This window comes from Astatotilapia calliptera, chromosome 17 (genome assembly GCF_964374335.1).
Source record: "Astatotilapia calliptera chromosome 17, fAstCal68.1, whole genome shotgun sequence".
In the NCBI taxonomy this organism is placed as follows: Eukaryota; Metazoa; Chordata; class Actinopteri; order Cichliformes; family Cichlidae; genus Astatotilapia; species Astatotilapia calliptera.
Window position 1 is genome coordinate 20,190,849 of NC_137438.1, and position 23,578 is coordinate 20,214,426.

At 38.8% G+C, this 23,578-nt stretch overlaps 1 protein-coding gene across 1 annotated transcript; it reads left to right on the forward strand.

Annotated features, from left to right (window-relative positions):
- The first annotated feature begins 278 nt into the window (after positions 1-278).
- On the forward strand, positions 279-22,181 carry myrfl (myelin regulatory factor like). The gene is made up of 24 exons (XM_026147217.2): positions 279-507; positions 2,112-2,253; positions 3,292-3,385; positions 3,977-4,038; positions 4,579-5,029; positions 5,612-5,824; positions 5,911-6,106; positions 9,835-9,911; positions 10,317-10,427; positions 10,510-10,600; positions 10,704-10,904; positions 11,218-11,326; positions 11,831-11,940; positions 12,324-12,469; positions 14,625-14,786; positions 14,869-14,940; positions 15,864-15,910; positions 16,128-16,283; positions 16,379-16,426; positions 17,800-17,884; positions 18,979-19,053; positions 19,288-19,399; positions 21,084-21,155; positions 21,458-22,181. Exons 2-24 carry the CDS (start codon positions 2,181-2,183, stop codon positions 21,548-21,550), a joined length of 2,856 nt encoding a protein of 951 aa, XP_026003002.2. The 5' UTR covers positions 279-507; positions 2,112-2,180; the 3' UTR covers positions 21,551-22,181.
- The last annotated feature ends 1,397 nt before the right edge of the window (positions 22,182-23,578 follow it).

The window sequence follows — 23,578 nt, forward strand, 5'->3', positions numbered from 1 at the left end:
CATTACACCCTCAGCTTCGCAGATGTATAAATGCGAACTTGAATTTCTGCATAGCAAAGACAGAAACAGCAGCCTCTGATGTGTGGATGCTTTCATTCAGCTTTGTGAAACATCACGAGGTGATGAGGAGAAAGAAAGTACAGCAACATTTACAGAGAGGCTCGGCATGCGTGTGCTTCCAGAATATGACTGGCTGGTTTATGGATGTCCGCCTCTGTCAGGTGTGCGAATGCCTCTTCCTGTTCAAAGCTCAAAGTCCAGCTGACAGACAGAGACAATCCACACAGCACCGCATACAACCACAAGAAAACATTTTTATTCTTTAAAGGAGGGATTTCCCTCGGCTGCACACACAGAGAAAGACGAGGAACAGTGGACACTTTGGGGAGTCTTTGAGGATCTGAAACATGGAACACTGAATCCGTCCTTACACATGGATTGTACCTGAAGACAGCAGCTTGGATAAAGTCTGAAATCACCACTGACTGGCGGCCATCTTGCAGACAGGTGTGTTTGAACAAACATGTCCCAGCAGATCTGAGCTGTTTAAACAGGACATTTCAGGTGATTTATTGACTGCAGGTGTCGTCAGACACGCATTACCAATAAAAACAAATCAAGTGTGTTCTCACTTTTCTGCTTTTAACCATTTTCAGAGTAAGTTGATGAATGAACTGAAATTATAAATACATAATTAAAGCAATCATAAATGGATGCATGCTGTATTTGTGTATAGGCTTTCTCTAAGAAGGCCTTTTCCCTGCAGGTGATTAGACGGAGCAGCTGTCCATCTTCAAAACAAAAAACAGGTTAAAGCAGGCAGCTTTAATTCAATTCAATTTCAGTTATACAGTACTTAATCACAGCAACAGTCACCTGACAGTGCTTTTTATAAAAGACTATACAATAATGCAGAGAAAACTATGAGCACTTGGCAACAGTGGGAAGGAAAAACTCCCTTTTTACAGGAAATAACATCAAGCAGAACCAGGCTCAGGTACGGGCAGTGGTCTTCCGTGACCATTTGGGGGTGACAGGACAAAGACGTGCTGTGGAAGAGAGCCAGAGATTACTAACAAGTAATGATTAAATGCAGATCAGATTCAGGATCGCCTGATACAGCGCTAACTAAACGCTTTATCAAAAAGGAAAGTTTTAAGTTTAATCTTAAAAGTAGAGAAGGTGTCTGTCTGTTTGGTAACATATTCAATAACAGGGAGCCAATGAAGAGAAGTCAGTAGTTCTTTCTAAGATACTGACATGTCCACCTGACTGTGGTTCATCTGCAAACATAGCGTGGATGGTGGCGTGACTGCTTTCTGTGATTCAGACAACAAATACAGATAAAGGTTAAAGTCAGGAACGATGGTGTGTTTTGTTAAATGTAAAGAAATGAGTTTCTACCCCAAGCAGTTAAAGCACATTTAACTACATTCACCCACTGACACACAGTTATACCTAATGGTCTCTCAAACACACACAGACAAGCATCAAGAGCAATTTGGTGTTCAGGATCTGACCTTCTGCTGGCAGGTCATTTGCTTTACCTCCTGAGCCACAGCTGCCTTTTCACACTGAATGGTGCAGTTAACTAAAATCCCTTGCTGTGTGGTTAATCTGTGTGGCAGGATCTATGTGTGTGGTAAACAAGTAAACAATCTGCCTTTTCTTCAGTCTTTGATGGCAATCACAACATTCATGTATGCAGCTCACTAACCAAGCAGTCCACCAGTAGCTCCTAGTGTGGCATTGCATCCTCTCTTCCAAGTCAAGTCATTTCTAGCTCCAAACACCAACATGGCGACAACCAAAACGCTCCAAAAAGCAGGTTATTTACAGTCTGTGCTTCAAGTTTTGCTGCTTTTTAGTTTGAGCTCAGCCTCAAGTATTTTATGTTGTGATCACATTTTGTCTCTTTAATCTCACTATAATGATGCATGCATATATGTAAGTCTGTATGCACCCTTCCTCCTTCTTGGACGGTGGGCCAAAAAAGCTTTGCACAAACATCGTCAACATGCAGCGGTTATTAACATCATCGCCCTGTTGTTGTGTGTGCTGGTAAAAATAATAATAATTCAATAAAAATTTACCTTTTTGTTTATTCTCAGTGTGAAGAGCTCTGCTGGACTTTCTCCTCATCCCGTGCTCTGCCACTGCAGCGCCCCCTACTGTGCTGAATGGATCCTGAAGCCAGCCGGCTGCCAGCCCAGGTCCTGGGAGAGAACGAGGCGCTGCAGCAGTTCTTCAATGGTGGGATATCCTCCTAACATTAGCAGCACGTCACCTGCGAATATCACAGAATGAGTGAAAGCCTGAGGTTTGGATTTAAGGGGTGGGTCGTGCTGTAAGAATCCGTAAGGATGGTTGAGGATTTTCCGGTGAAAGTGCTGATGTCTTTAAGCAGGATAAAATTCTCTTGTGAGGTGACTTTAAGGTTGGTAATGTGACAGTTCCAGGAACGCTTGATAAACCTGTTATTAAGAGGGTTGTATGGACTTCTAAAGATGAGCTTGGAAGAAGGTTTGGATGAGTTACTGGGAAGTTAAGATCCTCAATAAGGACAGTTCAGAAATTCTTAAGGATTTCTACAGAAACATTCCCATGATCTAAAAGAGTCCTGAAAATCTGAGCAGTTCATTGTTGTCTGTGAGTTTCATTTCATTTTAGCCTTCACTTTTAGTCTGACCCTAAAAATAGAAACCCACCAACTGTCAGTAGGTTAACTGGCCACATGTACAGTACCTTATCTAGTTCCATATTGTCACAAAGCTGATAAAGATCAAAAATTATTGATCAGTGTGTGTGTAGGTGAACTTTATCACGTGTGAAACTGGATGTTATTCAACACCACTGATTATATCAGAGGGACTTTTGATAAATAATGGAACAAATTATTAAGATGCCTCTGCTCTGCTTTTCTTTATTTTCTGTCATGTAGCTCATATACTTGTGATAAACATCACCAGAGTTTCAAATACTATTGGATCTGTTTGATGTCATAGAGAGCAGATATTCCTAATGCGGTTATTTCAGCCACGCAGCTCTGCTTGTTTATGAGGGGCTGTCAATCAGAGAAAGATGGCTTAAACTGTAAGGCTGGCTGGAAGGATGGCTTTTATTGTGAACTGTGGATCATGCAAAACTACTGTAATGGAAGGATTAAAATCTGGAGGTGAAAATCTGAACTCTTTAACATTTGGTTTGTGTTTGTGACGACTGTGAAAATGTCGTTGTAATTTCCTCTGTGTGTGTGTGTGTGTGTGTGTGTGTGTGTGTGTGTGTGTTCAGGTCAGGATGTGAACGGTGTGTTGGACAGCTCTGTCGCGGTTGACACGAGCATCCTGGAGCAGTACCTCAGCAACGATGTGGACCCCATCAGCTTGTAAGAGTCACCCTCAAAGACACATCGACACTTTGAGATCATGTTTTTCATCTGTTGCTCTTTTGGAGGTGAAAAGGGAGGTTTAAACATTTGAAATGTCCTTTAATGTGGATAGGAACCTTTTTTTAATACCTCTCTAATTTTGTACTTTTTTGCGTATTTTTCTGAGAGTGGCTTTGAGGTACAATTATCCGATTTTATTTCTGTCTGACAGCATGAACTCAGTTCTCCTCCTGTTAGGGTCATGACCCTACAGTTATGATGTAGGGTCTATAAAATGAAGTCCTGACTGTATTTCAATATTTTAATTGCCTGATAATCATTTGAATATATCTCAGTTACAAAGTTCACTATCAGGTGCAGAAGGTTTCCTCGTATTTTGCTGCATGAAACAGCTCATCCTGAAGCTGCAGAACTAAATATGAATATCATCATTTCTCCCTGGAGGAGATTCTGTTAGACAACAAACATTAAGTCAGTGTTCAGCTGGTTGGTTATCACCAAAGGGAAAGCTGTAAATGCATAACACAATTAAACACTTATATTAAATATGAATAAGAATTGCTCTTCATGTTGTTTTTTTCCTCCCAGCATGCTGCCTGAGTCTCCTCCTGATTCGGGCTCAGAGGCCTGGTCACCTGCACAGATTCCAGGTACCATTTACAGACATCAGACATGCATTTTTATATGCAATATTTGCATTTTAAGAGACAACAAATTTCGTTTTTTCACATTCCTTTCTCCCATAGACCGCACGCTGACAAGAGCACTGGTTTTATTAACATTTGAAAAGCAAACCTGATCAAGCACACATGGTGACCCCTTTATAGCTATTCATAACTGAAATAATAATTACAACACCGCACAACTTTAACAGCCCCTTGAGTCTGCAGAAGCGTTCTTCACTTGTAATCTAATAATCTAGTACAAATTATTAATTCCAACAAGTGTAATCTTCCTCGTTATGTGTGAAAAAACTACAAACCTGTTACCTTGGGAGTGAGTGACTGGTTGCTCTTGTTGTGATGATTGTGCCAGCAAAGAGACCTCCCAAACATCAGGCATATGCACATCTGTGCTAATTGTTCAAGATATAAAAATAACAATGACTTGAGGCTCATAATAATCATGTTTTATCGCAAATAATTTATGAAACAAAAAAGCTTTTGTAAGACATTTTCTTCTCTAATCAGGGAACCTCCGCTACATGTCATCCTATTGGTCCAACCAGCCAACCACGCAGGAGGCATTTCAACCCACAAATGCATCTGCTGCTTCCTCCTCCTGTCACTTTAAGGGTCGACGGCCTGCCCCCTCCAACCCCAGCGAGCTGACTCATGATCAGCTTTGTATTTTGGGACTCACAAACACTTATGTCAAGTCTGGGAGTCCACCTGCCCCTCCTGCTCCACCTGGACCACCTGCTCCTCTGCAGCAGCACCACACACATAACTCACCTGGACAATCACGCTATCTAAGTTCAGAGAAATACTCGCAATCTTACACCCCACCCACACCTCCTTCTCCACCTTTACCACCTTCAAACATCTATACCACAGCATGCACTGGACCAGGCTTGCTCCCAAATCTAACCACACCCTCTCCAACCCATATGCTGGGCTCTGCCTCCACACTACAAACCTGGTAAGCAGATATTCAGCTTTATGACGCTATGATGTCACAATGTGGTAATTTTATTTTACAATAGGTGGAATTGTTATCATGTAAATGACAGTCTGAATAAATAGTCCTAAAAGTTGACAGCAAGGTAACAGAAACCATGGGATACAATCCAAATCATAAAGATAAAGAAGGCATGGCATGTGTTTTAGAGACAGTCCTGAATTACTTACATTTTAAATCAGTTCTGCAATGACAGAGTGAGTCTGCAAAAGAAGGCTGAGAAAATATTCTTGAATTTAGACTGATTGACAGCCAGAACAAGTGAATGGAGTTTAATCAGTTAAAATAAATATTAAATTATTGTTGAAATGCGGAAAGTTTTTGACATTTAGAATTTAATCCCATTAAGTCACATGATATAGTATGCTACAGTTGCTATTGGTATACACAGAAGACTGTTATTGATATAAAAATGTGTGTGTACATATTATTGGCATAAAAATGCCACGAAGATGAAGCATGTAAAAAGGAAATAGCAGTGGACCTAAGATTAAGCCCTGTGGCACTCCATTGGAGCTTTGAATCTGTCTTCTCCTGTTTCAGCACCTTAGAGAGGAAAAAAAGGAGGAGATCAGAGTCTGAGGAACCATCTGCAGGAGTTGGCACCTCCAGCTCTGATGGTGAAGGAACTCATGGTGGTGTGGGGAGCACTGCAAGTGTTGGTGGAATGGGTGTGGGATCCTATCAACTACTATCTTGGGAACAGTACAGGCCAGAACAGTGGAGCACTTTGCACGACAGCAACTACCAGACACTGTGAGTCAAGGATCAACCCAGTCTCTTACTGCAAAGATAGCCTTTCTTGACCTACAACATGGTTTACCAGCATCACTGTGTTTTAGGTCTCCTCCTGCCTACCACGTTGATACAGATAAAGGCTTCAACTACTCCACAGCTGACGAGTCCTTTGTTTGCCAAAAGAAGAACCACTTTCAGGTCACTGTTCACATTGGTGTGGATGCAGAGCCACAGTACATCAAAACGGCCAGTGGGCCACAGGAAATCGACTTTTTCCAGATAAAAGTGTTCGGGGTAAAGGTGTGTATAGATTTACTTTCAGTTAGAGAAGGAAAAATAATCATGCAGACATTAAACATTAGTTTTAAATCAAAGGAGGTTTACATGCATAATAATACTCTATGAAAATGGTGAAACTCCATTGAGGGGCCAATGAACATTACATGGCTAAGGGTACAAGATAACTTCAGTGGGGTGAAGTCATCCTGTGCCCGTAGGAGAAACACAGCCTCAAAGTATTATGTTCCCACCTCCATTCTGCCAAACACAGTGAGTGCCAAAGACCTTGCAGGCGCTGCAAGATTTCAGTCCATTATGGTGTTTTGCTTTTAGATCATTAATAAACTCCTCACCTGCAGAGATGGGCAGTAACGCGTTACTTGTAATGCGTTACTGTAATCCGATTACTTTTTCCAAGTAACGAGTAAAGTAAGGGATTACTATTGCAAAAACGGTAATTAGATTACCATTACTTTCTCATAGGAATGCTGCGTTACTGCATTACTAAAACCGTTTTTTTTTCTGCGAGAATAATAATAATAATAATAATAATAATAATAATACATTTTATTTAAATAGTGCCTTTCAAAGCACCCAAGGACACTGTACAACAGATAAAAACTGGAAATATACACAATGATAAAAATAGAAGATAAAAGTTAAAACATACAGAAATTTAAGAATAGGCAATTTTAAACAGATGAGTTTTGAGGGTGGACTTAAAAAGAGAGAATGAACTAATATTTCTGAGGTCCGGGGGTAGGGAATTCCAAAGTCGAGGGGCAGAGCAGCTAAAGGCCCTCCCTCCCATTGTGATCAGACGAGCAGAGGGAACAGAGAGAGAAAGAGAAGATGAAGATCTGAGGCAGCGGGATGGGAGCTTCATCTGTAATAAGTCAGAGAGGTACGGTGGAGAGAGAGAATGAATAGCCTTGAATGTATACAGAATTATTTTAAAATGGATGCGAAATTTGACCGGGAGCCAGTGAAGTTGCTTCAGGATTGGGGAGATGTGGTGGGTAGAAGAAGTCCTAGTAATAATACGGGCAGCAGAGTTCTGGACACGTTGGAGCTTGTTGATAGATTTTTGTGTAAGGCCAAATAATAATGAGTTGCAGTAGTCAATTCTAGAGATAACAAGATTATGGATGAGAATGGCAGTGGCGTGAGGTGTGAGGAAGGGGCGGAGGCGATTAATGTTACGGAGTTGGAAATATGCTGCACGTGTAATATTATTGATATGTGAGTTAAAGGATAATGTGCTATCGAGAATGACACCCAAGCTTTTCACAGAGGGAGAGATAGGGACCAGCGAGTTATTGATGGTGAGAGAGAAATTGTTAATTCTGGATAGCAGTCGTTTAGTGCCAACCAGAAGAAGTTCCGATTTATTGCTGTTGAGTTTAAGAAAGTTGGAGGAGAACCAAGAATTAAGTTCAGCTAGACAGAGGATGAGGGAGGGTGGAGGAAGAGTAGAGTCAGGTTTGGTAGAGAGATAGAGCTGGGTGTCATCGGCGTAGCAGTGGAACTGAATATTATATTTACGAAAAATATGTCAGAGTGGAAGAAGGTAGATGATGAAAAGAAGGGGCCCGAGGACAGATCCCTGGGGCACCCCAGTGGATAAAGGAGAAAGCTGAGAAGTGAAGGATTTTAATTGAATGAACTGAGTGCGGTCAGATAGGTATGATTTAAACCAGGCTAGTGGAGTGTGAGAGAGACCAATAGAAGCTAATCTGCTAAGGAGAATGGGATGAGAGATGGTGTCAAAAGCTGCACTCAGATCAAGAAGGATAAGGATGGAGAGGAGACCAGAATCAGCTGCTATAAGAAGGTCGTTTGTTATTTTTATAAGAGCAGTTTCAGTGCTATGTAGAGGACGAAAGCCAGACTGGAACTGTTCGTAAAGGTTATTATCAGTTAGGTGAAGATGGACTTGTGAAGCAACTATTTTTTCAAGGATTTTTGAGAGAAATGGTAGATTGGAGATAGGACGAAAATTATTAAAGTTGTTGGGATCTAGACCAGTTTTTTTCAGAATTGGGGTAATAGCAGCAACTTTGAAGGAAGCAGGAACAGTTCCAGTGGTGAGTGAAGAGTGAATAATAGCAGATATGAGGGGAAGGAGAGGGAGTAAGCAGGCTTTGACGAGGACAGTGGGGATAGGATCGAGCTGGCAGGTAGAAGGCTTTGATTTATGGATGAGATCAGCAATATCAGCTAAGGATGGAAGTTGAAAAACAGAGAGGAAGTGAGAAGGGGGAGAAGTTAGGACAGAGAAGCTACATTGAGCATTAGGGTCCAGGTCTAAGTGTATTTTATGAATTTTATCAATAAAGAATAGCATTAGAGCATCACAGAAGTTAGATGAATAGAGATGAGCAGGGAGAGAATCAGGTGGCCTGTTAAAAGAGTTGAATAGTGAGAAAAGGGTCTTGGTAGAGTTCTCACTTGAGCAGACAATAGCAGAGTAATAAGCAGATTTGGTTTGACTAATACATTCCTGGTAAAACAGAACAGAATGTTTCATGACAGTGACGTAAGCGAGTTCCACGTTTGTGACAACAGCTGTGTGCAGATCAACAATGGATAACATATCGAGTGCAGGAGAGAGTATAAGCGTGCAGCGTTTAAAGCGTGGAAATACTGACCTTATTTTGAGTTTGATTCCATAAAAAGTGACAAAAACATTAGTGTCCGCTGTGCGTGGGAAGAAAACTTCTTTTTCAGCGAAACCCCCCCTAAACTTCCAAGCAAGCACCGAGTGCACTATGACGTAATGGGAAACTCACAGAGAAACTCGCGGATTCTTCCACTGATAACTGCGGCACACCTGCACCAGGGTAAACCTCTGCCTACCCTACTCCTGCTTTACAGGTGAAAATAGAGCAAAAGGACCACTAGTCTTTGATTTTATTCATTTTCTGCTGTGTTTTACTTGCATCTGTTTGAAAGAGTGAGTGTAAACACACACACAAAAAAACTATTTTTTGTGCTGGAATGTGCAGAAATTAGGTTTAAATATTAAACAAATTTCTTCCAGTCAGAGAATGTTGCATATAATTACATTTTTGCTTGATGCATAAAGTTAAAAGATTAAAACTAATAAAAAAAGTTTTAAAAAGAGACCTTTCCATTTGATTACATTTTGTATGATGGATTATGTAGAAAAAGTAGAATTGGGCTGAAAGACCTATCGCTTTATCACCTCTTCAGGTTGTAAATCGTGTTTTTAAAAAGTAACTAAGTAATTAATTACTTTTGAAAAAGTAATCAGTAAAGTAACAGGATTACTTTTTGGGGGAAGTAATCAGTAATTAGTTACTGATTACTTTTTTCAAGTAACTTGACCAACACTGCTCACCTGTAGTTTTGGACTAAACCACCACCTTTCTTATGATCCATGAGGCAACCTCTTGCATGGAGCTCCAGACTGGACATTTGATGGTCATCTTCTATTTATTTGATTTCCAAATAATCACAATAACACTTGCCACCTTCTCATCAAGCTTCTTACTGATGCTCTTGGTAAATGGTAAATGGCCTGTATTTATATAGCGCTTTACTAGTCCCTAAGGACCCCAAAGCTCTTGTAGCTCATTTCTGCCGTGTTCAGGTCTAAAATCTTGTTCCTACCATCCTTTGACAGCACTTTGGTCTTGTCCACCCAATTCATACATGCAAATACTTAGTATGCTTTCCGACATTACTCATCTGTGTAATGTTTGTTTGTCTCCTTCTTATCAAAGCTGGAAACTCCAAGTCACCTTGTGACCATTGAACAATCTCAACCTGACCGCAGCAAAAAACCCTTTCATCCAGTCAGGTATGTAACAGTATTAAAGTCCATATTTTTGACCAGATACATATGACTTAACTACTGTAGAAAAGCTTTTCTTTTGCCTGAATAATGTTTGAGCCTTATTGTCTTCATGGAAGACAGTACAGTATGATGTACAGCAGTTCAATGTTTAAGAAAGCAGCTGGGTGTTGAAGGAGAAAAGCATTTTAGAGCATTCCATTTTTTTTCCAACACTCCATTTTTCAAGACCAAAACTGTCTTATCCTGAATTCGATAAGCAGAAGACCTTGTATGGATTGATTTGATTTAGGCCTTTGTTGTCAAATTATTTAGCCTCTGGCAAGCTATCTAGACTACCAAATGGCAGATGATAGAGTTAAAAATGTGGCAAATACAGCATTTTAAACATAATGCTATCAAAACTTCCAGGGTCAGTCTACCCGGTGGCAAAATAACCAGAGTAACACTTGGCCGACTGCACTTCAGCGAGACGACGGCCAACAACATGCGAAAAAAAGGCAAACCAAACCCTGACCAGAGGTTTGTAAATGTATAAATATAAAAAAATTAATGAAGGCATAACAGCAGTAGATAACAATAATAATTGTTTGTGCTTATTCAGGTATTTTCAGATGGTGGTTGGTCTGTATGCTGTAGTCAAAGATGAGAGTTTTCCCCTGACAGCTTTGGTGTCGGAGAAGATTATTGTCAGGGTAAAAAAATACATCTATGAACCAAAAATTGATAAACCAATAACTCAATGACTGTATTAAAAAGTTTAAGATTCCATTAAAAATAAATAAATCTTTGCCACAGGCGTCTAACCCTGGTCAGTTTGAGACGGATGGGGACACAATGTGGCAGCGCGGAGTGGTGCAAGAAGATTTGGTGTGTCAGGGTCGGGTGGGCATCAACACCGACTCCCCTGATGAGGCACTGGTTGTCTGCGGTAATGCCAAAGTGATGGGCACCATCATGCAGCCATCTGACTGTCGCGCTAAGGAGAACATACAGCAGGTGAAAAAAATTTCATTATCTGAATATCTAAATGATGAGTTTTGTCCATTTGTAGCAGGTAGCTTTTTCATTTGTGGTTGATGTTCGACTCTCTAGTCTTCTGTAGTAGTATCTACATCAGCACAGAAATCTGTAGAATCTGAATCGACAGTTAAGTAGTTTTAGTATAATTAAAAAAGGCAATGTCTTAAAGACCACCACTGATATCTTTGGCATTTATTCAGTGGTTCAGCTGAATTCTGTTTGTCCTATTGTCCCTCTGACTTTACACATTAAAAATGACCAAAAATGTGTTCCTCTTTTTGCTTATTAGGTCGACTCTGAGCAGCAGCTGAAGAGAATTAATCAGATGAAGATAGTCGAGTTTGATTATAAACCAGAGTTTGCTTCCAAAATGGGAATAGACCACACCCACCAGACAGGTGCTGCAATTCATCATGCTGATCATACCATATGTTTGAATCTTTCTATTCTCCTCTGAGACGAGTGGCCCAATCTTGATGAAACGTTGCATAAACATTGCCTAGGGCATTGCGAGTGCCAACATCAATATGGTGTCTATAAATATTTTGTACAAATCCCACAATATTTATATATATTTATATATTTGGCAAATCAATTGAGCACCAAATTGTGACCTTACAACTGCATTCACCATGCACACATTTGGTGACAAGATGACAACAATGTGGTGATAAGAACACAACATTTGGGTGACCATCTTCATGTCATGAGACACTTTATGAAGCAACCCTTTGGGTAGCCAGTCGTCTAGTCTTGGGTCAAGCTCTATACACCAGTAAATTTACCCCCAAAAATATGGATTTTAATACTATAACAAAATAATATGAAAAATATATCAATAGATATATATATATATATAAAATATATATACTATATTTATCCATGTGTCTTCTGATATTAAGGTATTATAGCTCAGGAGGTGAAAGAGCTGCTGCCTTCTGCAGTGAAAGATGTTGGAGATGTCATCTGTTCTGACGGAGAGAAAATTAATAACTTCCTCATGGTGGACAAGGTAAGAAGTGCTTACATATGAATTTTGTGTATTGTTGCACCCCTAATACATATATATATATATATATGTGTGTGTGTGTGTGTGTGTGTGTGTGTGTGTGTGTGTGTGTGTGTGTGTGTGTGTGTGTGTGTGTGTGTGTGTGTGTTTTGTTTTTTTACTGATACTCTACATTTATGCTACTCTTCAAATACAACCAAATTTAGGTTACTTTAGTGATTTTCAAATCTTACATTGGTTGCATGCACACACAACACAAGGAAAAAAATGGTTGTCATTAGAAGAAACATTTAAGATAACATTTTGAAAGTATAATGGTTGCCTGACAACTACATCCTGCAGTGATCTTAGCAACCAGCACTAATGCCCTCCCTCTCCTCTTCCAGGAGCAGATCTTCATGGAAAATGTGGGCGCAGTGCAGCAGCTGTCAAAGCTCACTGACAACCTGGAAACTCGTATCAACGAACTTGAGGTCTGGAACCGTCGACTGGCAAAGCTGAAGAGTCTGACGGGTAGTCTACGATCCACTGGGTATTTACCTTCATCCATCTATCACTTAGTTACATCCATATGTATTCAGAGAATGACACTTTTTCACACACTTCTTGTGTGAAGAATTCAGGTTTGGGAGATTCAACAAAACTGTGTTAAGCTGCTTTCATACACAGTTTTCATTTTGTGAGGCTCAAACCGATAAGGATTGTTCTGCTTCGATAAAGATATTTTGCAGTTGATGACAGTCTGAAGTCTTGAAGCCATGCACATCACCAAATGCTGTGTCTATCAGGGAGAACAGCCCTGGCCATGGGAGAAATGTTTTGTCACTCATCCAAGTGAATTCTTCAGTCTTAAATTGAAGTCGTCTTTCTATTTCAAGAATTCTTGAAAGAGTAGCGTAAAATGGCTGACAAGTATTTTTGAGTATGATGGGACAATCTTTGCACGCCTATATTTAGGCAGTTCTGCCATTCTTCTTTGTAGAACCTCTCAAGTTTCATCAGGTTGGATGGGGAGTGTTGGTGCACATTTTCTGATTTCTTCAGAAATGTTTAATGAGGTTCAAGTCGGGCGCTGGCTCGGCCAGGACTTTCACAGAGTGGTCCTGAGGCCGCTCCTTTGTTATCTTGGCTCTGTGCTTAGGGTCGCTGTCCAGTTGGAAGATGACCCTTCACCCCAGTCCAAGGTCCAGAGTGATCTAGAGCAGGTTTTCACCAATTCTCTATACAGTGCATTCATCTTTTCATTACTCCTTTCTAGTGTCCCGCTTCCTGCTGCTGAAAAACATCTCTGCAGCATTACGCTGCCACCACTACAGTAGAGATGGTTTTGGCCAGGTAATAAGCAGTGCCTGGTTTATTCCAGAAAACACTTGGCATTCAAGTCAAAGAGAATTTTGTTTTTCATGGTCTGAACATCCTTCAGGTGCCATTTACTGAGGAGTGGATTCTGTCTGGCCACTCATCATCATTGGTGGGAGCTGCAGAAATGATTGTCCTTCTGGAAGGTTTTCCTCTCTCCACAGAGCAACAAAGGCTCTCTGTCAGAGTGACCCTTGAGTTCTTGGTCACCTCCCTGACTAAGGTCCTTCTAAGCCAATTACTTAGACTGGCTGGTGGTCAGCTCTAGGAAGAATCCTGTTGGTTCCAAACTTCTTCTGTTTTTGAATGATGGAGGCCGCTGTGTTCACTGGAGATTTCAGTGTTGCAGACCTTTCTCTGTACCAATTCCCATATCTGTGCCTAGTTACAATCCTGTCTCAGAGGTCTACAAACAATTTCTTGGACCACAGGTGGACTCCAAATGACTTACAGAAACATCTGACAGATTATCAGAGGAAACATGATGCACTTGAGCTCAATTTTGAGTGTTATGTATGTACTTGTAATAATTGTATTCTTTATTTTTAACACATTTGCAAAAATGTCAAGCAAACCTTTTCCATTCAACTAAGTGAAAGGGTTTGTCTTAGCAAACCTTCTTAACTGTTACATTTATGAGTTCAATTTCACAAGTTGTTGAATGCTAAAATGGATCAAAACAGAATATTACAATATCATAAAATGCATCCTTTAAAGGAAATCTAATATTTAAAAGGATGCATTTCATAATTTCTCTTAAAATAACTCCATTATGGTTATGTCTAAAGGCAGAGTCCTACTACAAAGTATATAGCACCATGGAAAATGACTCATGAAGTCTTTATTGCAACATTACTGTACTTTATCAGTGCAAAGCACAGGTCAAGGACAACTGAGATTCTGAAGGCTACTGTGGGTAACACTGAAAGGCATTAATAGACAAGAAATCACCACAGGTAACAGATGATATAACATCCAAGGGATCAGTTACTATAGCTTTAGGTCTTATCTTGGGCTAGTTGAAACGCATCTTAAGAAATGTATATAGTACCTTAAGCCGATATCCCTGTAGAAAGTTGAAGGACTGTCGTTCACCTCTGTACAAAATAACCTCTTAACTTTGCTAAATGTCATGGATAGACTCATCACTATTCAAATAAATATAGTTTATTGTTATAATCTTGAAGGAGCTCTATCTTCCATCCTTCAAGAAGCATGTGGAGGGATGGATTTCAGGAGCAGGAGTAGAGTTTTAATTTTCTTCCTTTTTTTGGGAAAATTTATTCTGTGATTTGAAAATGAAGCAGTGTTTATGTTATTTCTAACAGGAGACCTCAGAAACACAGCAGCATGTCGACAATATCAATACCTGATGCATGTAAGACTGAAAAAGTGCAAAGGGAGGAGAAAAGTCACAAATACAGTCGGTGCCTGCGGCATAAAGTCTTCCAGATAAGCGTCTTCGCTCTGCTGGCCACTATGGCTTTCTGGTGAGATATGATGTCACTTAGAAATGATATGTTAAATTAAGAAAGAAAGAAATTCTATTTTGTAATGTGTTTGTGTGTGCAGTGTCATCTCCATCACCACTCTATACCTAGTTAACATGAAGGAGGAAGATTTTGGAACCATTCCTGGAAACAGGTAAACAATAACAGCTTTCATAGTGATTCCTCGTCACTGAAACAGTTCCAGATCACCATCATTACATATGTTGTTTCAGATACACTAAGGCAGTGGTTCCCAAACATTTTTTGCTAGCCCCCTCCCCCTGGTCACGTCATGTGCAGGGCATTTTTGTTTTTGTTTGTTTGAAACCTACTGTGCATTTATTTGAATACTTCCAAAAGAATCATTCTCAGGCTGGTTAAACTTCCAGTGGATTTTAGAACTTTCACAGAGAAAGTAATGGAAACCACACCATAACAGATCAATAACTATCCTCTTGTTGTAGATAGGTCATCTCAGAGATTCGCGTGAGATTCTCTTGGCTGTTCTGATTGTTTTTGATGCATTTATGCTATATGATGACATTTGTCTCAATATGGACATTTATTGAGAAGAAGTCTACCCTCTTCTCTTACGTTAGCCTTGCCATTGTTCCGTAGCCACCAGGTAGCCTCATGTGTGAAATGGCCCTTAACTAACCCTCCAAACATAACTGGTATTTTGTTTTTTGTCTTCATTTATGTCCATCGTCACAGAAATGCTGTACAGTTTAGTTATTTTATACATATTTTGGTCAGAACATAATATATCATCTTCAAATTTCTATTAGTTGGCTAGCTTCCTGATAACTCTACTTCACTTTGTAAAGCAAAAAAAAATCCTAAATATCCAGACTTTATTATAGCACCAGGGGAGACAGCCACACTGATCATTTTATTGGACTTGGACTATTTTTAAGTGTCAAAGTTTGTTTGTTTGGCAAGCTCCAGCATTATTTACCCCTTGAAATGACAAATGAAAATGAAGGGTGCTAAAAAGTTCTGAAATGTAGTACTTGTTAGCTTGTCTCCATTATTATTGTTATGTTAACCAACAAGTTTTATGTTTTTGTGTGTTAGTAATACTACTGAGACTCCTCTGCAAACCTCATCATGGACCAGCACAGGTAATGTTATGCCTTTTAACACTGAGTCTAAAGCCAAAAGGACAAAGACAAATAATGGTGTAAATAGTATTATAAGCATTTAGAGATCAGATAGAGACCTAAATACACTCACCTAAATACTCGGATTAAATTATTTCAGAGTTTTTTCAGTGCTTCTGAATTCCAATAGCAGTGGCAACAGAGAAAACAAAGTAATAATACGATAAATCTCTTCCAGTCCTGCCAACTGGTAGTCCTGGCCTCTGGCCCCCTGCTGTGGACTTCTGTGATCTGCTATACTGTGATAAGGTGTACTGCTGCCCTTCATCAACAGAGGGAACCACTAACTCAAACATCAACATCTCCAAATCAACAGAAATACCTGTTATGAAAGGTAAAGTTATTTCACTCTCTAGTTCTTGCTTACGTTAAAAGAAAATTTCATCATAACTGATTTTTGGTTCACCATTTGATATTTCTGCTCCTCAGAAAAAAACATTGAAGATTTTTATGGACAACTGAAAAGTGCTGGAGACTGTGAGTAAAATTTTATATAGTTTCAATTCATATATTAAAGTTATTGAGAGATCTTTGACTGATTTTAACTTAGAAGGGAAAAACAAAGTGTTATTCAAAAGATCCTTCAACAAGGATTCATGAAGCCTCACCTCGACCAGAGATACTAGTACCCCAGCCTAGGCCTGGGCCTGGCAGTGGGCGAGAGCTCGGTTTCAGAGCACACCGGGTCTTAATGCATGCAACTCCTCTGGGTTCAGCATGAATGCACCAAATGGCTCAATCCTCCTCTGGTCCCACAGGAGGAGCCATAGGGGTTTAATACTTTGTGGACTGATTGTAAGCAGATGCCTTGGTGGATCAATCTTCAGTTGTCAAAACTGGCTATAGGGACATCTGTTTAAATAGTTCGGGTTTCTGATCCTATCAGTATTACTTAGAAGGCAAACAGAGCTTGGATGGAGTCAGGGAGGAGACCCTCCCAGCTCCAGCTGCTTTTCAGTCCCGCTGATGCCGATCGCGTTCCCTCTGAAGGCCTGCTTGGTTGCGTGGCCTAGCCGTCAAGCCCTCCTCCTTCAGTCCCAATGTTATCAGCAGCTCGCCTCTAATCCATGCATTTAGTAAATAACTGGATTTTTTATGCTTTTTTATGCTAATCTTGAGAGGAGAGAGGCTGGCCACAATGCGTTTATCTCTCTTCCATGTAGATGTACTAGAATAGGAAGGAAGCCAAATCCTTGAAAGTTATAATCTTACACAGCAAAAATGAGCAGAGAAAAAGCCAAAAAATATACCCAGAAAACCAATATAAAACCAATTCGTGGGTCCACAGTGTTTGGGCGGTGGTTGCTCTTCTGCCATCTATTGCTGCAATATGTAACTTAATGTAAGAACTAGAGTAAGAACAACACCAAATGTTCCTAGGAGCCATTTTTTACATTATTTGCCCACATGTAGCCTCCTCTCTCTCCTCCCCTTTCTTGATGTCCATGACATTCCTTGTGGTTTTGGGTTGGGGAACAGTCTTTTGGGCAATAACAGTGAGACTTGGAGTGTGAGTGCCCTGCCTGATCTGAACCTGATTGGCATGAGGTTTCATAAGTGCATGTAGCAGCAGTATATACTGGGTCACAGGGAAGATGATGCATTGCCTAATGTTTCTAGTCCACTAAAATAAAGGATGTTTATTACATGTTAAACTTGAACCTTGAATTCCTGGACTTGGATTTTTGATGCTGTTTCTGGTCATAAATTTCATAATTTTTCATTTATCATCATTTACTTGCATGAGAACTGCAGTCTGAGTGACACCAGTAATGCTCCTATGATTTTCTTTGTTCTTTTTCTTTAAAAAAAATAAATAAATTATACATCTGTTTTTCTGTTTCTATCAGGGACGAACACCACTATCCACTCTATCACGATCAAAGAAAGCCAGCTGGTGATTGACAGAAAATACTGCCTAAGAGACGAATGTGGGTAAGTAGAGAAAGCGAACATAAACACACTGTGATTGTATGCAGGTTATAGACTGTTTAGTATATTCTTCATTTGATAACACTGCTGTAAAAAGGGTGTTTCAGCTTTTGCGAGCTTGTTAAATAACCAGATTCACCATGAGAGCCAAATAAAGTGGACTTTGTCCCAATATCAAACATTTATGGGTTAAATGTCATCCTAAGCCCATGGCTCTCCAAGTGCAGCTCGTGGGCAAATTGGTGGCCCTTGTTTATTCTTTGTGTGGATCGTGGGCGTAACAAAGAAAGAATGCACTCCCAAAATCGTCTTTGGCCACTCTACACCTTTGAGCTGTCATTTTAACTATTGCCTTTATTTTCAGTGGTCACGGAATATGAATATGAACATGTAGCGAACCACTAGCAAAATTTAATTTCAAATCTCGTAAATTTTAATTTTAAGGAGTTCCTTGTTATACTTCTATCACCAGCAAGTTGTAAAAAATCTGCTGAGGTTTTCCTATGTCAACATTTTATTTCTATGGCGCTTGCCAACTGTTATTTTATCTGTAATGCTTGTGATTTTGGTATATAATTGCTTGTAAGGTGTCCCTGAGTGCCTTAAAAAGCATGCTCAAATAAAATGCTCTTATTATTACCTTTGCTGTTGCAGAGTTCTACCATAAAGTTCACTATAGGATTCTTTGAGAGGCATGTCACTCTCTCCTAAAGCACTACGTTAAATGTCTTTATATAGACTCAATTATTGCAAAATAGTTCCACAGTGAAAGTTTTCACACCTTTGTGATGTAACTGTCTCCATCTACTGGACGTCCTTCTTAGATCTTTAGCAAGGAGACACTTTTGTAAAAAGAGTGAGAAGACTGTGAAAAGGTAAACTTAAATGATATTTTAAGAAAACAGGCTGCAGTAATGCTTGACTGTGCATGTGGAGTGGATGTCGATGTCAAAGTCAAAAAGACCTTTAATCTTAAATGCCAGTAAAATCTCAATTAAATTTTGGCAGGTCCTCAGTAATGATACATGCTACCTCATGCTATTAATTAAATATGTAGTAAAAATAAATAACGTTATACTTCTGTTGTTTCCTTTAAGCCCCAGTCGATACATCTTCAGAGTTCCTGTCAGTGAGTTTGTTCCTGTCAACATGAAAGTAACCCTGCTCATGAAGTAAGTATCCTAATATACTCACACATGCTATTAAAACATGTATTATTAATATTATTATTCTTGTTATTCTTATTATTATTATTTATATTTAAGCTTAATCTATTCCCTTTTTATCTGCTAATGTTGGAATGACACTTTAGATTTTCAAATGCTAATTTACATGCGACATTGAAATAAATTGACATAAATGTTATTTTCTGTTTGTGTATATAAATCTGTGTCTGGTTTATGTAGCTCTACAGAGGAGTTGGTAGTCCATCTGTGCAATTTTGATGAGTCCACAGTCTGTTCTGCTCAGCTGGATATCAGCGCTGTGTCTGACAGCAGATACCCATCAAATACACAGGTCAGAATCAATAATCTGTTTCCCTAAACGTCACTTATATACAGCATGCAAGTATAAATGTAAATGTAAAAGCTTCACACAAAACAATAGGATAATTAACAGGGTTTTTCTTTATTTGTAAGCTGAGCTTTTATCTTCTTTAGAACATAAATGCCATTTTTAAAATAAGGGAATCTCCTCGTTGTTTTTCATTAATTTAAGGCTTTTTCATCTTTAAGAATATAAGTCAATATTAAGTATAACTTCTTATCATTTACATGAAATTTGAAAAAAAATGTTTTAATAGATTAAATTCATCCAGACTTTGGAACTTAAAAAAAAAATAAAAAAGTAGAATGGTTTGCTCTAATTCATGAAAATTAAAAATATATATATATATATATATATATATATATATATATATATAAATTATTGTTTACTATGTCTATGTTATAAATATGAGACAATCCAGAAATGTGTTTAATATCTAATTGTTTACTGTGACGCTGTGTATTAAAACACAAAAGCCTGTGTGAAGATGCAAATTAATGGATCATTTTTCATCGTTTTTTTGTTACATTGCTGGTCAAAATCAATCCACCCATTCATCAGTTTTCTTCCATTTATCAGGCCTGGGTTGTTCGGCAGTTAGGCAGAAATTTGTTTTGAGGGTCGCTGAGGTTCCAGTTCACTAACTCAGTCACTGTGGCAGTTAATAATGCAGGAAGTGTGGGCCAATCACTGATGAATAATGAATGTGTGGCAGGTTTTCTTCACAGTGGGATGACAACATGCTAATCACAGTAACACTTAAACCTTGATATACAGAGGACTGTCCAGAAGACCAAACATACGAATACTTTGTCATACGTTTACATTTATGTCGAGGTTTTCTTTCTACTAAGTGAGTTTTGAGGCATGAAATGAATCAGTCCTGATTCTGGAATAAAAAAGAAGAAATAAACTTATCTGGATCTGTGAAACTTACTTTGAGTGAATTTTCAGCCTTGTCAAAGTAATTATCAAGGGCAGCGCTGATGAAAATCAACCCAGCTGTAGAAATCGTTTGATTTTGCCCTTGTTTTAAAGTTAAATACTAAGTCTCTTAAAAACTATATTATATTTATCAAAAACCATTTAATTATTCTTAAAAATTAAGTAAAGCTTCATCAATAATTCAGAATAATTTCGAACTTCTAACTTTGGGAATGAATTTAGTTCATTTGGGGAAGTTTGAAGCCTTTTTCTTTCTTCTAATATGAAGTGATGAGTTTGGCTTATCTTCTTAAGACAAAATGAGAATTTTACTAATATTCCTTCCAATCTTACAAACATATAAAATCTGGGGTACTTTTAGCACTTCGGTATCAATTGGCCCAAATGTCACAAGCCAGACTTCTTATGGTTCATGACAAGTGTAGTGTGGGCATCTGTGGCCCATGCTACACTTGTCAAGGAGGAGAACTGGCAGATGAGTTGCAGCAACCAGGCTCTTAATTGCTATCTGAGTAGGTATGGCCATTTTTCACTTTTATGGGCTAATTCCCCAAATGAGCAAAGAAGTGATCATGATAACATTCATTCAGAATTAGCTTCAAATAATTGTTTTTCTGACCTTAATGTGACATTTTTTACTGTTTCCATTGAAAATTAGAGGTTTTGCTGAATAAATAGTAACTGACCTTTTTTGGCCTTTTTTCGGCAGGGGGAACATGAATGGCCTCTTCATGTGGCTCGCCTTTATCAAAGCTGGTATCACTTCCGCTCAACAGTGGCTGTAAGAAACCAAAAATTATTAATTTTTCTTCTATAAAAGACCTACATTTCACTGGTTATGAAACCTTAAAGACACACAGTCCTCTTCTTGCTGCATGAACATGAAAACACTATTTAAACAATCCTCACTTTTACTAAGAACATTGATGGAAACATTAGTGTTATAAAAACATTTTATTTTATGTTGCCTGTCATAGAAATTTTCATTATTGATGTTATTTATATAAATATTTTCACAGAAACATGGATCCTACAGACTGTTGGGCTATAATAATGTATATGCTTATCAATATCTTTCTTCAGGGTCAAGCAGACTGCAGTACCAACTATCAATACGCAGGGGCGATCTTCACAGACTACCACTTCTACTTCTACAGACACTGCACGGAATTTTAGAAACATAATTACAGACAAATTACAAAAACATGTTTATGGAAAATTTGCTTTATTTCTGCAAAGATGACAATTAGAGAAATCCAAGTATGCTCCAATCACTTCTGCAAGTTTTTATGTTTGGTTGTTTTGTTTTGGGGGGTTTCGCGGGGTGGGGTGGGGGATGGGGGGGCAGGTTTGTTATTCTAGAAAAATGGCTGGTTAATTAAAAAAAAAACAAAAAAACGACAAGTTGAAAACATTAACTTTGACGTTGTATTATTTAATGTATTTTACTCATATCTTTGTTTTGTGCTAACTTTTACACAGACTGGCAAACATGGAAATGCCAAAAATAAAAAACATTACAACGACCCATCTTCCAATCAGAGAGGGGGAGTCAGAGATGGGATTTACTGTGACTGCAGTTCAGACAGGATAAGTGTAGGCACACATGCGGGGATCATCGAGATTTTAAAAAAAGTATATTTCTGCCATGTGAAAATTTGTTTTTTATATGCATTTTTAAATTGTCTATTTTTCTGCCTTTTCTCAAATATTTGTTTTTGTTTTTCTTTGATATGAGCAATTTTACCTCCTTGTGTCTGTGAAACTGTTAAAATGTAGATAGATATAAAAATCCTTATATACACACGACATCCCAGATGAGAATGAATGAATAATTTATATTAAATACTTTGTTTCTTCAGATAGTTGAATGTGCTGACAAAAAAATCACACAAAATTTATCAATGGAAATCAAATTTAGCAACCCATGGAGGTCCATATTGTGAGTCACGCTCAAAATTAAAATTGAAAAAAAAAAAACCACACTGCAGGCTGATCCAACTTTGATGTAATGCCCTTAAAACATGCCAAAATGAGGCTCAGTAGTGTGCGTGGCCTCCACGTGCCTGTATGACCTCCTTACAATGCTTGGGTATGCTCCTGATGAGATGATGGATTATCTGTTGAGGGATCTTCTCCCAAGTCCTGGACTAAAGCATCTGCCAACTCCTGGATCAGGCGGGACATGATGTCCCAGATATGTCCACTTGGATTCAGGTCTGGGGGAACGGGCGGGCCAGTCCATAGCATCAATGCTTTGTCTTGCAGGAACTGCTGACACAAGCAGGCAGCAGAACATTCTCCACGGTGTCTCCAGACTCTGTCACATCTGTCACATGTGCTCAGTGTGAACCTACTTTCATCTGTGAAGAGCACAGGTCACCAGTGGCGAAGATGCCAATCTTGGTGTTCTCTGGCAAATGCCAAACACTCCTATCCTCCTAGTTTACGCATACAAAATGCAAATATGGCCATAGGGTTAACTTGTCTTGGTTTATAACTGTAATCATCATTTCCTAAAACAATAAAAGTTCATTTTAAATATTTAAATATTATCTATAAACCTAACCAAGGAAATGGCAGAATAGCTTGTGCTAAAAGACCGAAACACCCTTTGAAGTTGAGGCACACGACGATGTGTCCTGTTGGTAAAGTTTCCGGGTGCCATTCCTCAAGACTTTCACCATTTGAAGCAATGTTTTATCAGGGATTGTAACACTTAGTTACAAAATGATTATTGAATCATTTAAATATAATGTTAAGTGTTTTTAGAATTCGTAAGTTTTATATTCAACATTCAAGTTTATGGGGATGTGCCACTTTCTATGCATTACCATAGTGTAAACGTGGTCCTGACTTCAACCTGTAATCAAACCTTGTAATTACTGACTTTCTATATTGCACCACTATTGGGTAAAAAATTTAACTTTATGTTTACGGCCAGTTTTAGCTTCACAAATGGGCTCCTCCATCATAAATCCAGCGTGCAGTGTGTATTTACTCTAAAACAGACTGGTCACATTTTGTTGGGAAAAGTGTTTTCCTCTTGAATTCTACGAGCTCAGAGGTAAAAAATGCAAAACTGAAAGTTTCCTACTTGAAAGATGAAACATGCTAACACAAACATCAAGGAGATGCATTCAAAATTAAAGTAATACAAATTAGAAACATCCTATCTCAAAGTAATGCTCATGCTTGCTTGCG